At 40.0% G+C, this 17353-nt stretch overlaps 1 protein-coding gene across 3 annotated transcripts in view; it reads left to right on the top strand.

Moving 5' to 3' along the window:
• The window catches only part of GALNT18 (polypeptide N-acetylgalactosaminyltransferase 18), a 327555-nt gene that overhangs the window by 271684 nt on the left and 38518 nt on the right, over positions 1 to 17353 (top strand). For all 3 annotated transcript variants that reach the window (XM_053391140.1, XM_053391122.1, XM_053391130.1), the window contains 3 exons: positions 7609 to 7794; positions 10933 to 11070; positions 14634 to 14729. In XM_053391140.1, coding sequence (XP_053247115.1) covers positions 7609 to 7794; positions 10933 to 11070; positions 14634 to 14729 — 420 coding nt within the window. The remainder of the gene's footprint in view (positions 1 to 7608; positions 7795 to 10932; positions 11071 to 14633; positions 14730 to 17353) is intronic.

A 17353-nucleotide genomic window follows, 5' to 3' on the forward strand; every position in this document is an offset into this window, starting at 1 on the left:
GTAGCCATGAAATCCTGAGCCACCCCAGAGCCAGTTGCCTTGGCATGGGTGTTGAAGTCCCCCAAAACCAGCAGTCTGTCTCTGAGACTGAGGGAAAGTTTCACAGCTATTTCACAAATAATGCTGTCTACCTTTTGACTCCAGTTCATAGGTCTATAACAGTTACAGGATAATGAGCAGGAGACTTTTACCTAGCATGCTGGTGAAGGGGGAACAGATTCACCTGCATAATTTTGTCTCTTAAAGAAGAAATGGCAGCCCTATGTAGTGTGGTTGACTTGTCCAAACATTACTTTGGACTTGGCTGAAGTAAGATATACAGTATGTTCTTTATACGAGCAGAATAATTGCAAAAGCCCTTTATATACAGAACATTGTGGGCTCTCCTGCCTGTAGTACTTGGGGGATGTGATTTCAAGATTATTGTCATTTTGCAAAAAAAAAACCCCTATTTTGAAAATGGAGCAGGATTATTTCCCTCTATATCACTGTGTTTCCAACTTTATCTCAGCCTGCATAAAGTTGTGGCTCATGCCATTGGTTTCTGTCAAACCTCCAGTAACATAATTTTCTCCTCTTCCCTTTTCTCTGCAAATGTCTCAACAGTCTTCCTGCAGCTGCAGCATGTATAATTGCACATATAGGCAGCATTACCGGTTGCACTTTGAATCATCCTTATGATCGCTCTATTTTAGAGGAAGCACGTGTGTTATTTACAAGTCCCACGGAAAAGAAAAGATGATCAACGCAACACCAATAGATACTGGTGCAAAAGTTGCTTTGACCCACAATAGCCACTCTCGGTATTTTGGCCATTTCATTTGCACATGCTGAACTAGTGCACTGCTGCTTTATTGAAGGAAATTTCTGCTTTGAGTATTATAGCCAGAGAAACAAGTGTTGGAGATAACATACAACCTTTTTCTTCTTCTTACATCTGTATTCTGCCTTTCTTCCACCATTGAGCCCAATGCAGCATGCACATGACCCATTCAAGCACTGACCAGACCCAGACTTGCTTAGCTTCAGCAAGTTATTGGACTCGTGTGCCCTCAATCCATACCCTGGGACTCAACCTTTATCCCTTTTGATGAAAAGGATATGTTACCCAGGGGTCATGGATGACACTGTGGGCAGGCAGAATAGGTTTTGTAACAATTTAACTAGGAAATACATGCAGCAAACTGTTGATGAGACCATTTCCTAGATAAACTAGGAATATAGCTGAACATGGCATCACCTAACTGCTTAATATTCCAAGAGGTTTGTAGCGTTCTTCCCTGCCATCAAACACTTCTTTTTCTCTTTGACATGCCATAGTGCCTCCTTTAGTATGCTCTGTCATTGATCATCAGTGAATAAGCCCTAACCTGCAAGAGGTCACATCGCCCTAACTTCAATTTGTTGCAGTCATTAAAGGGTTTTTAAGAGAAGAGAAGCATACCAAGAAGGAAGGGGAAACAATAGGCATAAATGGGAAAAAATAAAATAAAAAATACTTTAAAAGATGAGTCCCTGCTGCAAATCGAACTAAAGGTTATACCTGTATTTAAAAGCACGGAAAACTGTTGTCCTGGAGTTTCTTAAGCCAAGGTTGACATACTCTGCTGACGGTACTAAAATTGCCAACTGTTCATTTCTCCAGCCATAGTGTGTCCCTGCTGTGTCTTTGGGGTTTTTTGTTTAGCTTCTTATCAACAGATATGGGCCACTTGTATTGCCAGTTGCAGACAAAAGGTGGCATACCTGGCTTCATATGTTCTTATGGTGGCCAATTTTTGGATAAAATTAGCAGAGGGAAGAGAAACAATTTGAAAATGGAAGTTTTGTTTTCCACAGAACAACTGAGTGTGTGCCCATTTGCTTGAATGTTTGGCGGTGCAGGGGTGTCCTTTGCCCTCTCCTTTAAAATTGTGCCTCTTACTCTGTGATTCATTACTAAGACCAGCCACAAAGAGCTGTTTTTGTCACTACCAGAAGATTGCTGACACAACAGAGCACCCAGGGGGTGAGAGGGACACTTAGAAGGCCAGAAACCAATAGCATGAAAAAATGAACAGTTGTGGTCACCTTGTTCCTCCTTTTGACATATACTTGGCAATAGAATGACTTAAGTATCCGTTATTCTTCTGTGTCTTGTGGGAAGAAGGATGTAATGTAAAACAATTGAGTGACGCTTTGTGCCTTTAGTGACCTTTGAAATGTGTTATTGCTTAGTAACATAGTCCATGGTGGAATTTACTACAATTATGAGCAGCAACACCCCAAGCCCACAACATACGTAGTTTAACCATGCATGGTAGAAGCTTTATGGCTCATGAAGCAAAGCGCAAAATTAATCCCTTCAGAACAAACGCAGTATGAAAAGTACATAATGAAGCAATTAGCTAAAAGTAGGAGGGGCAGAAAGAATGTAATATTAAACAGCTTGTTCCCTTAAGTTCCTTTTTAACTAAGGGTGTCTTGCTGGCATCTATTCAGTAATTGATTATGACTGTAAGATTATTAATGGGTTTTAAAGATCAGAACAAATGGTCTGAAAGTTGTTTGTTTCTGTTACAGAAGTCAGTGTAGCTTGAGAAAAGGGCACTGAATTCCTAATGCTTAGAAATAGATTTTACTTAGGAATATTTTCCTAAACATTTATATACCACCTTCCGTCCTGTTTGGATTTCAGGATAGTGTGCAATCAAAATTTATGTTGCAGTAGCAAATATTGTACTAAAACAGCGAATACAACAGCAATATTTATAATAATAATAGCCTGTCCTTCACAGGGTACACTTGTTAGGGTAGATTTCAGTGGGCAGCACCTGCTTCAGTCTCTGCCTAACCCAGATGGATTTTCTAATTTAGAAAATATGTGCGTTGGGGGGGGGAACAGTACTGCAATGTTTCTCCCAGTGTAAGCCAAGATGAGCACAGCTGAGCATACTTTACCTATTGGTAGCTAATGCTGACAGTGACCACACTACTGGCTCCACTAATATTTACATTCATCTTTAATTCCCACTCTAGCCTTTCAGGGCACTTTACGTTTTCAGCTGTGTAGTGTAGGACTAGGACCTGGGAGACTAGGGTTCTAGTCCCCATGTGACCATGAAGCTCAGTGTGTGACCTTGGGCCAGTCACAGCCTCTCAGTCTGACCTACATCACAGGGTTGTTGCAAGGATGGAGTGGAGGAGGGAGAACTGCACACCACCTTGAGCTCCTTGGAGGAGAGTTGGGATATAAATGAAGTTGTGTTATTCTGTGTCATTGGCCAATGCAGCCCAAGTCCTGATGTGCTTGACTTGCAGCTGCTCTCCAGGGTTTCGTGCAACGATCTTTCCCTGTCCTGCTACTTCTATAAACTACACATGCCTGGAATTGAACCTGGGACTTTTGGCATACTTTGGGCTCTTTCCTCCTGTATTAATCATCCTTATAACTCTCTTGTAAGGTACAGCCATGTAGATATCCCCATATTGCAAGGGAGGCTAGTGACTTGACCAAGGCCAAGGCTGCTTGATGAGCTCATGATTGGTTGGCTGATAATCCTTAAGTCACTATGCTGTACTACACTCAAAGTCTAATAGAAGCTGTTTTAGTATACACATCATGTATAGCTATTTTAAACTTTTCATCATGTATGTTAAATATAACAAAAGGACAATGTTTCCCCTTTAGAATGTAAAAGCCCTAAGCGTTTACTTCTATTTTTTCCAGCACGCCGGATGTATTTAGGCCAATATTTGTAAAACATTCATCACATTTTCAACAGAGGCTGGGACATTTCCCCTTATAAGTAATTAGATTGGGTTTTGAATCAGCTCTGCACAACCAGCTTCTTCTATCAGCCCTTGTCTTGACAGCTCCTGCTTAACATTTAAGATTTTAAGTGAATTCACGCTCCTTGAAGCAGTGTAATTAATAAGACTTCAGAAATAGAACAAAGACTGACAGTGTTTAGACAAGAAAGGGAAGACCAATAGGTTTGATTAATTGGAGTTTACTCAGAAACTGGATAATTGCTGTTTACAAACCATATTAAAGCATGTGTTCAATCAGGCTGGGGTGAGTGTGTGTTTAAAAAAAACCATATGCAGCTTCATTTTGTAGTTAAATTACGGAATTAATAATGAAATCAAAGAGACTGTGAAGGAGCATCTTAAATGTCACCTGCTGTTTCTAACTCATTAAAATGTGCAGTTGTTTTTAAATGTAAAGCTCTTTTCCCCCTTTTAGTCTCATGCCATAGTTGAGCTTTGCACTTTGTTGGTCTTTAAGGCATCATCTGTGCTTTAGTGGCAACATAATTCTCAGGCAGCATGTGCTATACCTGCCTGATCCCACCCCCCTTGCGAATGGCCTGAAAAAATAAAAGAATAATCTAATTCACTAATGAAAGACCAACAGGGTTGTAGGAAGGGCAGGGGAAAAGAAAACCTCTACTGTCATATCTCCCAAGCTGCAATTAGTTGGTGACTGTAAAAATGAAGATTGCCTATTTTTTCAGAACAGATATAGCAAAGCTGTTTAAAAGTATAGTGTTTCTACAGTAAAAAATACTGTTTATTGGTTATCTTAAAACCAAATTTTCCAATATGTATCATATTATGACATGGTATATATATTCATACAGAAGAGTCAATTTCTTCAATTCAGTTCCACATTTCCCCTTCAATGTGTTTGCTCTGTCCAGAGCTCCTTTCTTCTTGAAACCTGGTAAACTAGGAGAATTTCTAAAACTAATTCCAGAACTATGAAATGTTCCATTTGCCACAGATTTTTACTCCTTCAGTTCATTTGTATTACTTGGCCACTCCAAGTTGCCAACAAGCGAAGTGTGTTGATAAAATACTGCCCCCCAAAAGAGGGACAATTACAAAATCCTGTCTGTCAAACTTAGCCTTGAATTTAGTCTGTGTTGCAGGCTTTGTTTCCAGAGCAGAGCCGATAATGTTTGAAACTAGAAATATGTTCCTCAAATTTTTTTTAAGCTTCCCTTATGGTCTGCATGTACTTTTTATTTTGCCAAAGTTTGTGTTCCTTTTCATTCTCTTCATTTGAACCAGACCTTTTTTTGGAAGGAAGCCTTCTTACCTCTACCAGCTTCTTTGACTCTGCTGGAATCCTTTGCTAATCACTCTGACATGTCCTCATGATACATTTCCTGATTTGTAGTGTGTGCTCACATCTGGCTCGTGTGTGTGTCTGTGTGTGGCAGCGGCAGTGTTTTATCAAGGTACACACACGTCGATAAAAAGCCACACAAAAAGAATATTGTTGCAACCATCAGCATAATCAATCAAGATTGCCTTTTTCTGGCCTTCAAAATCATAGAATCATTGAGTTAGCTTTCTAGGTCTTCTGGTCTAACTCCCTGCTCATTGCAGGAATCTCAGAGCTAGAGCATTTCCCCCAACAGTTGGCTGTCCAGTCCAACCTCTGCTTGAAGACCTCCAAGCTGTAATACTAAACATACTTACTTGGGAATGAGCCCCACTGAAAACAGCAGAATTTATTTCTGAGTAAACTCCCATAGGAGTGCATTGCCAGCAAGGCAGAACCCACCACCTGCCTAAGTAATTAGTTTCATTATCAGTGTGCTCATGTGCATCAGCAAACAGTGAGGAAATTATGGAATGAAGTTAAGCAACAGAAAGCTGCAGCACACCACACTCTGCACAAAACTGAGAGCTTCCTTTAAAAAAAAAAAAAAATTAGAATGGTAGATGGTGATTCCTAATGCATTAGCTCCACTTTGAAAGCAAGACCAGGTAATTTGGAACTCCAAATTCCGGGCACAATTTGGATGACATTCAGAAGTTTTCTCCATTATTATTTATTCTCTTGCTGGTACAAAACAAATGGTGGGTTCTTTTTCATTATTACTCTTCTACATATATTTATACTACTGGTGATTGTTTCTTACTTATTTGTGTAGAGGTTTGATGCCCTTGAGACCAAAGCAAGCCCAAGTCCTTGTTTTGAGGGCACTGCAGATTTCTAGGGGGTGGGGGAACAATTGTCGTCTTGTAAGCATGAATAGCAAAGCTCTTTCTTGTCTCCCAGCATATGCTGGATGTAATTAGGCAGCTGCCCAAAAAAATAGGCCTTGTAAACATCCTGAATCCATGCCACATTCTCCTAGCCTCAGATGCTGCCAAATGCCTAAATGAGTGTTCAAGCCAAAAAGCCTAAATGTATAAAAAAGATCTCTAAACAGAATGTTTTTCTGGTATAGAATATGAATAGTGGGTGGACAAGCCTGGAAAACTCAAGGCTCTATTTCAGAATGCAGTATTCAGATAGCCTGTCACCTATTCTCAATAGAGATGGGATGAGAGACCAGACTGCATTACCTTGCATTACCTTGCACTGTGTAAAGGTGCTCTCTTTTGTTTCTCTTGTCCTAGAAGAGGGTCTTCTGTTTTGGTTTTATTTACTCGGTACAGTTCGTTCATTTTTTATTTATTATAATATTTATTAGCATTTTCATTTTAAAAAAAACACCGTGTGATTATACAGACATAACTCGGGTTGAATATGCTTCATGTTGAGCGTGTTTGAGTTGCACTCCGGAGCGCTTTACTTCCGGGTTTTGCCGCTCGCTCATGCACAGACGCTCAAAATGATGTCACACGCATGCGCAGAAGCTGCGAAAAGCGATGCGCGCGTGCGCAGACATGCCGTTGCTAGTTCCATTTGCTTCTGGATGCGAACGGGGCTCCGGAACGGATCCCGTTTGCATTCCGAGGTACCACTGTACATATCTTTACATTACCTATATTCTGACTCTCTTGAGTCAACGACTTCCCCCCCCCCATCCTTCCCAACTGACATTCTAACTTACAATTATAATTTCATCCACATTTCTCATCCCCCCCATCTACCTTTTCTTTTACTTTAAGATTCCTTATCATTGTAAATAAGTTTCTATTTTTAACTGACAAACCTTTAAGCCAGTCCTGTTAGTGTTGTTAAGTGTTTACAATATTCTTTCAAATAAATAATAAATTTACTCCAGTCTTTTACTCAATACAGTTTGGGTCATCTTAACACAAATGCCCTAGTGTTTTCACTGCAAGTTGTAGTTCCATTTGTTCAGCTTCATCACGTAAATGCGGCCCCCACAATTCTGATTTCATTCTAAAAGCATTTGGTTCTTGCAGAAGACACTTAGTCACAAGCATATGGTGCAAAAATTCACAGAACTGAGTATATGGGCATCTTGCCTTTGTAAGGATGGCATTGGCTGCAATGATAAGCAAACTCAGTGCTTCTTACTTCCAAGTAAAGTGACATAGGGTAAGGTTAAATAGTTGAAAAAGGATGCAGTTACTTGTCCACTATAGTTGTATGTGTGAAAGTTTACAAAGGTAGTCACATAGACTTTGGCTTGAGTTTCCCAGTTACTGTCAGAGTTAGATTTAGGTTTATAATTCAACTAAAGCACTGAAGAGGCACATAGTCATAGCACACTTTTTACACTTAAAGGACTGTAGCAGATTATAAACTTCAAATAATGTCCTTGTAAATTTTGAAATCCAACAATAGGCTGAAAATATTGACATTTTGGATACAATGGAATTCCCTAAACTGGCCAATTTATTTGTTTCTAGGTATGGCAGTGTGGTGGCAGCGTTGAAGTTCTTCCTTGCTCTAGGATTGCCCACATTGAACGAGCTCATAAGCCGTATACAGAAGACCTCACTACTCATGTCCGAAGAAATGCACTCCGAGTGGCTGAAGTCTGGATGGATGAATTTAAAAGCCATGTTTATATGGCATGGAATATTCCTCAAGAGGTGGGTCATGAATGAACACTGATACGATCACAATACCTTAGTTCCAATTCCCCATATTTTTGTGAAAATAATGTTCAAAAATGTGTTATACCAGGGCCGTATAACAGGTCTTCAGATACACTATCTAAAAAAGTGTGCATGCACACGAAAGCTCATACCAATAACAAACTTAGTAGGTCTCTAAGGTGCTACTGGAAGAATTTTTTTTATTTTGTTTCGGCCCTGTATTATATTATGGGAAATTGCTTTGTAATATGTGTCGGTAGGAGAAATTTGCACTAAAAGCCTGATGATTTTTCAAGAGGACTTGTTTAAAAAAACTTGCAAACTGATAATGGGAACGTGGAGAGTTGAAGTTAAAATTAAAAAATGGGAAAGTGAGAGGAACCAAAATTGACTGATTCTCCTATCACTAGACAAGGATAAGCTTAGCCTTTTTCTGGCTTGTGTACTTCCCCTCTCCTCTTGTCCTTCAGTACAGCCAAAATGAGAAGCTTTTGCTTCCATTTTCATCTATCCACAGTTGTCCAGACCCAAAGAACATAAGAAGAGCCTGCTGGATCTAGTCCAGTATCCTGGTCTTACAGTGGCCGAATAGATGCCTGTGGGAAACCTGCAGGATTCAAGCACAAAAACCCTCTCCCCTCCTGTGTTTTCCAGCAACTTGTAATCAGAAGGTATTCAGAAGGTATTCAGAAGCAACCCTAAACTGATTAATTTTAACTAAGGGTTGATGAAACCATCTAGTTTAATAACTTTGAAGTTGGCTCGTTTAAAACAACCATAGTTTGTTGGGTTCAGATGCCATGGCAACCTGCAAGGGCTGGGGAGAAACAATAAGCCCAAGGGGATGTAGGCTCATTCTCATCAAGATAGCCTAGACTAGTTTAGCCATTCCTTGAAAGGAAATAATGTTTCATTTCCCACACTCTTTCATTGCTGTGCAGGGCCAGTACTCTTTAGCATAGATTTTGCTTTTTCTGCAGGACACTTCTTCCATTTGGATGGAGTTTTCTACATGATGGAGACAGGCTATTTTTGTCTTTTATATGCAGGCATTTCCTAGAAAATCTTCCAAAAAGTACAGATGCACACACACACACACACACACACACACGCGCGCCTAACTCTCTGCAACAAACAATAATGTGTTATTCAAATACAGGAGCTAGCTTAACACAACATGCCAGGCAGGCTATTGCTTCATTGTAAAACATCTTTTTCCCCAAATACTATTAATTAGGTGAGAACTGAAACGTGGATTTATTACATACGTATATCAATTCATATTTATACCTTATAAAATAATTATTTCTATATACCAATGCTTCTGTATCTCCAAATAATTGAAGGCTAATAAACCAGCCATCATGCAGACACCCAAATTCAGTGTAGACATAAAATTCTCATGGTCCCTCTAGACTGCTATTGGAGTGCAAGTATTTTCTGCAACATACTCTTGACACACTAATACTGCATTACTGGTGGATTTATTGTTGTGCGGTGCTCCCCTAATGTCACTACATTACTGCCGTCTGGAGGAGCAAAAAAAATGGGACAAAAAGAAGCCAGAGCATTTGTGGTGTAAAAAGTTAAAGGATTTCAAAAGGAAGTTATGGAATATGCATTGGTTGGAAATAGAATCAGTGCAACCACCACAAAACTTTAGCAGGCACAAACAGCACTGAAGGTGGGATCACATGTGACCTCTTCAAAATCACCATGGGCACAAATAATCATGAATGCACTTGAAAAAGGACATATTGAGGGATCTTCAATCTCTTAAGCATACTGGAGCCTGGGAGCCTGCTATAGGCTAACCCTCTTCTTCCCTAGCCCCCTTTCCCTGTTGCATGTGTGCCTGTGGTCCCATCAACACTGGACCCATGGGGCAAGCATCCTTGTGCAGTGCCAGGTCTTTTTCAAGTCACTATCAGCATGAGAAAGGTGGAGGGTGTGTGCGACAATGATCCTTTTCCCGGCAGGTTATGAGGTCTGCAGGTATTTATTGCCTGAACAAGGCTCATTTCCTAACCTACCCGATAATAAATATTTTTATGTAAAGTTTATTTATTCTTTATTTTGTTTGAGTATTTTGAGCTTTGTGCGACGACATAATCTACAGTAAGAATGTCTCATTTTACTTCCTGTCAAAGACTGGTCCTGAATTTGCATTTAGATGCCTCTCTAGAAATCTCTACCGCATAGCTATAATGAGATAAATTATTGATCTCCACTTACAGGCTCTTTATGAAACTCGTGTATCTTGAACTCCACAAAACTGTGTTACACCAGCCAAGGCTTAGCCATAAAATGCAATGAAAAGGGGAGGGGGGAAAGGTTTTGCAAATTCCTTCAACAAAAATGGCAACTGAAATCGTTGTTGTTGCGGTTAATTAAATTTCTATGCCGCCCGTCATCCGAGGACCACAGGGCAGTTCACAATAGAAAAACATAAAAATATGCAAGATAGTAACCAACAAAAACAATACCCCTCACAGACACACAGTTTAAAGGGCCATAGATTGCTTAATTAGCCAAAGGGCTGGGAGAAGAGGAATGTTTTTGCCTGATGCCTAAGGCATATGTAATGTAGGCAGCAAGCGAGCCTCCCTGGGGAAAACATTCAACAAACAGAAAAAGGTGGGCAGGATTTCTAATTGTTGCAGAGAAATACGAAAGCCAAACATCCACATTTGCCCGACAATGGAATCTTTGAAATAGACCATACCTTTGCCGGTAGAAAAGTGGTTTCCAGGACAACTTGCTTTTATATATACCAATTGTTTTTGAATCTTAGAATTGCTTCAATGACATTATTACTGTGGAACTTGATTCAAAATCCATTGAAGTCAGTGAGAATTAACCCACTGAATGTAAAATATTCTGGATCAGGCCCCCAAATGATGGTGTCTTTTATGTTTAAACACACTGACACAAATACCTCAGATTTTGTATGAAATACCTATTTATTTTAGGCAGCTAAAGTATGCTAATCATGCTTCAGTGCACATCCCTGTGTTCCTCCCCCCCTCACTGAACTGTACAAAAGAGCACGGAGAATTGTAACACGAACTGCCAGAGAGCAGGAGGATGGCTTTTATATCTCTGACATGTTTTTTTGGTCAATGTGCACAGGATTCTGGAATTGACATTGGTGATATTTCTGAGAGGAAAGCCTTGAGGAAAAAGCTGCAGTGCAAGACCTTTAGGTGGTACCTTGTCAGCGTATATCCAGAAATGAGAATGTACTCAGACACTGTTGCCTATGGAGTGGTAAGAGTCCTGCTTATTTACCTTGATTATTCATCGCTGTGGGAAATAATTCTCCCAGATAACAGCCACAGGACAAACTTGCAGGTCATTTATTTGGTTCATTTATTTTACTGTTTGGCTGCTTGTTGTTTGACATAGGTGTGATTGTGCTACTCTGCCTCACACATGCATGCGCTGCTGTATCATCTCTGTTTCTGGTGTGTTTTGAGTCCTTTTAAAGTAGAAACCTGATGCCCACACAGGTACCAAAGCATAGACGTCTGTAGCCTACAAGTGGAGGGGCAGAAAGGAAAGACGTCTGTAACTCTTCTTTGCTGGGTCATCTGAGGGAAGTTCTTCCTCGCCCTATGCAAGTGGTTATTTATAGAGCTATTTAACAATAGCTAATGTGATATGACATTTAGAATGCATACATTCTTCACATTGCGGTTTGTTACCACCCATTACAAGCCATGGTTAGCCTGCTGGGCTGCGTTCGGACATTCAAACAAATCACACGTTAACAATTCATGACTTAGTGTTATCAGTGAAAAACACCGAGTTGGGGACAGATACATGTGAGAGAAGATGGGGCTTCAAATACCCTCTTCCTAAATATTTAGGGCTACATTTGTAACAGCCAGCATTTTGAGCTGAGCCCAGAAATCAGTTGGTAAGCCAGAGCAGATTGAATAAAGTTGAAATAAGAGACTTGGAAAAGCAAACCCTGGAAAATTGTGGCTTTTGCAAGAGTGTTTTCTGTACTCCTTTCAAATTCAGCCCGATGTAGAGTGTATTGTAGTCATCAGATCTGGATGTGACCAAGTCATGTGTGCAATGGCCCAATCGGCTTTCTCTAGGAAAGATGGTACACCAAATGAATTTGAGCAAATCCCTCATAGCTGTAATTGGCTCAAGGCAATCCAGGAGCAATGCAGGTTCCAGAAGCACCCCAGACTGGAATGCAGCTCTAGGACACCTGAAATTGTATTGTTTTATTAATAATATAATACTTCTTAATGCCCAGATGGCTTTTGAGCAGTTTACAAAACATAAAAACAAACTGTATAACATTGTTAAACTAAGGAATAATTAAAACTACATCATAATTAAAATATGGAATAAAATGATACCATTAAAATGTAAAGGGCCATGATTAAAATATGCACCAAAACAATCCCATTAAAAGCACAGAAATTAAAACGAGAGAATTGCTAGTCCCTCAGTCTTGTAACTCCTGTAATTCATCATGCATGATGAATTTGACATTTGTGCATTTAAATTACACTTAAGGTTCATTGTATTCCACGTAGTACCTTTTCTCATGAAACTCAGCATTGAAAAGATGAGAAAGATAGCAGTGTTCTAGCTGTCAGAAAGTGCCTCCAAATAAAATTAATAAAATAGATTTTTATTCTCAGGTTAACAGCCTGTTCCTAATTATGTATACATGTTAGTCCAATTGCAGTGCACTTAATGAAAGCTAAAAATAAAATAAAAACTTACAGTATGACCACAAGCAAAAATAATTCTATGTTTGACAAGATGGTTTCTTTTTTAAACACCAGAGATCTAAAGTTAACTCAGACTCTCATAAAAACTGAGTTGGTTTTTCACTTTATAAAAAGAGTGTTTCTTATTGTTTGGGATGATGCCTAAGGCCTCTGTGATCAAGGATATAAAAACGGAGGTAAAAACAGAACAAGCCCATGGAATAACTGAGTTTTCTGTCACACACTTGTTGGATAAATCCAACATTTATTTGACAGGCATAAATTAAAAGCTCAGATCAGCCCTGCAAAGGTATCAACTGTGCCAGGCTTCTCAAAGAAGTTCTGAAAGAAATCTGAAATACTAAAGGGTACTGGTGCAAGACATGAAATTGTCTTGACGCAGGAAAGATAAGTAGTGAATGCAGCTGTTCATCTAGTTTCCAAGTGTACTTTTGTCACACTGTGTGCATTGCTTGCTTTTCTAAAATCATTTGTCCTCTAGATTTGACAGAAAAGCCTTTGCAAATTGACATATTTGACCAAGCCCTCATTGGTGTTGATACATGCAGCCGCATTGTTTTTAGGGGATTTATTCACAGGCTTAAAAGTTTGGGATTAATGTTGGCATTTCTGTCTGTCTCCATTATTTTCATGAAACGGAGACCTTTTGGAACATGAGAATCTGCCTTTCACCTGATCAGCTCAATGGCCCATCTAGTTCAGTATTGTCTACACAGATTCCCGGATCACTCCTGGAGTTACATTGAGGAGTCTTTCCCAGACCAGATTTATAGATGTATTTAAAAGGAGATTAAACAAAGACATGAAACATTAGTTTATTGATAACTGCTAGTCATGATGGCTTATACTGTCTCCAGGATCAGAGGCAATATGCCTCTGAATATTAGTTTCTGAGGAACTACTATAGGAGAGGAGTTTACTCTCAGGTCATGCATGTGGGCTTCCTATCACAATATAGATTAGACATGCCGTTGGAATAAACTGACATGACTATTCTTATGTTCTCTTCTTACGTATATTGATATGCCAAGAATAGAATCATACAACAAAACAACAACACCACAAACTGGCTTATAAATATAAAACCAAATTTACTAGAATAGTAGCTAGAGTAGAGATAGACTTATAACCATTAAAACAACAAACATACGAAGGTGCCATGTGCACGACAAAGCCTGGAGATACTGTAAACATGGAGTGGATAAATGTACAACTCTATCTTAACAAGCTGCATGTACAGTAAATGTTATACAGACTGGATAAAGTTTGCGGTGTTGTTGTTTTGTTGTATTATTATCACTGTCACCACATTTGATACTGTGTGTGTGTGTGTGTGTGTGTGTGTGTGTGTGTGTGTATGAATAGAATCATGACATGCAAGGTTGCTTGCATCCTATGATAAATTAACTTGGAGGTAATGGAAACCACCTGTTCTCCCCACCCCCCAAAAAGAATGCCTCCCTGGTCTTGGGCCCTCCTGAACAAACCGTGATGGAATGCAAGGAGTTGCTATTGGGATGAGGGGATGAGGAACTTTACCTCCCATAAATGTTCTTTTGAGCAAATTTCCTCACTCCCTTAGCATCCCCCAGCCCACAATCCACCTTGTTCAGGAGGGTCTCTGATTCCCCCCAAGAGGCTCTTTTGGTGAACTGGAGGGCATGTGTCGGGGATAGGAAATATCCTTAACTTATCCTGTCATAAGTACTAAGAGTCATGGCTTTTCCTTCTTATCATTTAGGACCTCCACTAAAGAGTAACCAAGAAAAGGCCAAGGCCAGAAACAATACAATAATAAAATAAGTAATCATAAATTCACTTGTGGTGTTGGGATCCTAGTGATACAAAGATTTTAGAGAATTGTAATCTTGAATGTAAATGGTGCATTATAGATGATGCTGTAGCATCACATTATTAAACATTCAAGCAATTTTGTGTTTTACTGCCTATAGGTAGTTAAAATTTTATTGCCAAGATATAACTTTGATCAAGTATAATACTTGTCCTATTTTAACAAGCATGTATTCTCTTTTTCCTCTCTCTTTTTCTTCCACTGCCTGTACTCTGTAGCTGCAGAATTCTCTGAAAAGTGATTTGTGCCTTGATCAAGGGCCAGACACAGAAAATATTCCGATCATGTATATCTGCCATGGAATGACGCCACAGGTTAGTGAGACTAATGATCTGATATCTTGCTGTTTCTTTTAGTAGGACGTGTGGGAGGAACCATATTGCAACTGACAGTGGGTTTTCCCCCTATTACAATACCTCCTTAGGCTGTTTATTAGCTCTTTCATAGTAATGGGAGCATTATTTGTGCCATGGTGTTGAGAATCACTGGTCTATTAATTAGTGCCTCCTTTATTCACTCTTGAACAAAAGAATGATTATACGGCTATGTTTATCATGAATTGTTGGCATGGACCTTTCTTATTGATCTTTTTCAATAGAAGTCTAATGTGAATATAATAGTATGTATTCAAAGAAATTTATTTCCTCTCTTGCCCTGCTACACTTTTTGAATTACATGATTTCTTTTAAGCATTTGTAAAATGTTGGAGGTCATTTCTTAATATGCGCAATCCTTCTTCTAAGAAACATTTTCCGCTTTCTGTTAAGTAAAAGTGGCATTGTAGCTCTTTCAGCTCTTCAGCAAATACTGTATTTTTCGCCCTATAAGATGCACTTTTCCCCCTCCAAAAATGAAGGGGAAATGTGTGTGCGTCCTATGGGGCGAATGCAGGCTTTCGCTGAAACCTGGAGAGCGAGAGGGGTCGGTGCGCACTGACCCCTCTCGCGTTCCAGGCTTCAGGAAGCTATCCGCAAACCGTGGGAGAGCTGCGTGAAGTTGCGCAACTCTCCCACTGCTTGTGGAGAGCTGCCTGCACCCCGAAGCCTGGGGGCGCGCTGAGCCCAGGCTTCCCCCGCCCCAGCCCCGCGCCGGGGGGGGGAATAAATTTTTTCCCCTTTATTTCCCCCCCAAAAAACTAGGTGCGTCCTATGGGCTGGAGCGCCTTATGAGCTGAAAAATACGGTACCTAGACAGAGCTCAGCGGTCCCACCATTTAATGTTACCTTCTGCTGTAGGAACATTCCATAGGATCATGTCTGCAAGTTTCAGTGGTGCTGCACCAGCCCAGTTCTAGCACTATTCTAGCCCTTCAAGTTGGCCTTATCAGCTCCATGCTCTAGCCAACTGAGCTATCCAGCCAAGAACGTGTGGGATTAGGTACAATGTATGATATACTATGCTTGTGTATAGTGTACATACTGTACATCATTTGTTAGCTGTTCTCAGAAGTTTTATTGAGTGGCCATAGTCTGACAGATAAAATAAGTTATTTGATTTAGCAATATATTTATTAAAAAGTAGAGAGACATCTTTTTTGAGGGGGTTCCGTAATCATATGCAAGCCTTTTGTCAAAGGGTTTTATCCCTCTTTATTCCTGTAGGTTTATTTTTCCGTTGTTCTTGCTTCTGACAGTTTCATGATTTTTGAATTTACTGTGGAGACTCACAACATTCGCTAAAGCATGAGCAAATGTATACCAGAAGGGAAAAACCTGGCCTTCTTTGCTGGGATCCTGAGTCAATTTTGCTCAGACTTCATGGTCCGTGGGAAGCTGTGTGTTTTACATTTTTGCTGGAATTTGACTTCTTTTCCTGACTGCTTTCCAAATTGATCACACTGGTGGGGTTGCACTTGACGAAATTATGAATGACAAAGACAAAAATATCAGACAGCTTCATCTATCTTGCTTATATGTTGCACTGACTGAGGTTGTACATTGCACAGACTGGATGTTGAACCAGATCAAGGGTTTATTGTTCCCCTTCCAAACGCCTGTGAAATTACGCTAACCAGCATTTGCCTACGGGTTCTCCAAATAACTAACTTCTCTACTTGGTCTTTCACAAGTTCCTGAGAGTCAGTTTTCTTCACCTTCTGGGAATACTCTGTAACTCTTTTTTGATGTATCATTCATCTCCAGTAATGATGCTGGAAAAACACACTGCTAATTCGAATTGGAAATTTTAAATGATATTTCACAGGCATGCACACAAAATGCTTCCTTTACAGTTAGCATCATTTTGTGTTTTGACTAAACTGTTTTGGAAACAAGTGCAATGTGAGCAAGACTGCTGTATCATGCAACCCAATGCTATAAAGCCTTTGCAGTGGCTGAGATTTAGCTCTGTACTCTCGCTACTCCCTGTAGCACAATATCCATTCTCCATGTAATGAACAGGAAGGGAAGTCCTGCTGCAGGGAAGGATAGACTTGCTATGAAACAAGGAATAGCAATATACCAGGAAAAAACCTTGGGATCATAAAACAATGGACAGTGCTGGCACAGGGAAGGAATGGGGAACTTGTGACCCTCCAGGTGTTGCTGGACTCCATATCCCATCATCCCTGACCATTGGCCATGCTGGTTGGAGCTGATGGGAATTGGAGTTCCAACAACATCTGAAGTGCCACTGCTGCTTTAAGGTGGGTGGTGTGCTCACCGATTTTCCGAGCTGATATAGAGTGAATGCACATACGATATGCAAATAAATACACCGACGAGATAAGTTTTAAAATATTTAAGTTGTAAAAAAAACCTGAGTTGCTGTTGGGCTGCTGACCCTAGTCACCACAGAGGTTTCATTTCTGGTAAAATAAATTTCAGATTAATTTGCATCACTTTGGTGGCCAGTTTAAACCAGGCCTTTCTCTTTCTAATGAGCAGGCAGACTATACTTTAGCACATGAGTGGCTGCCCTGTGGTCCTCCAGATGTTGT

Source organism: Podarcis raffonei, chromosome 1 (assembly GCF_027172205.1).
Source record: "Podarcis raffonei isolate rPodRaf1 chromosome 1, rPodRaf1.pri, whole genome shotgun sequence".
NCBI lineage: Eukaryota > Metazoa > Chordata > Lepidosauria > Squamata > Lacertidae > Podarcis > Podarcis raffonei.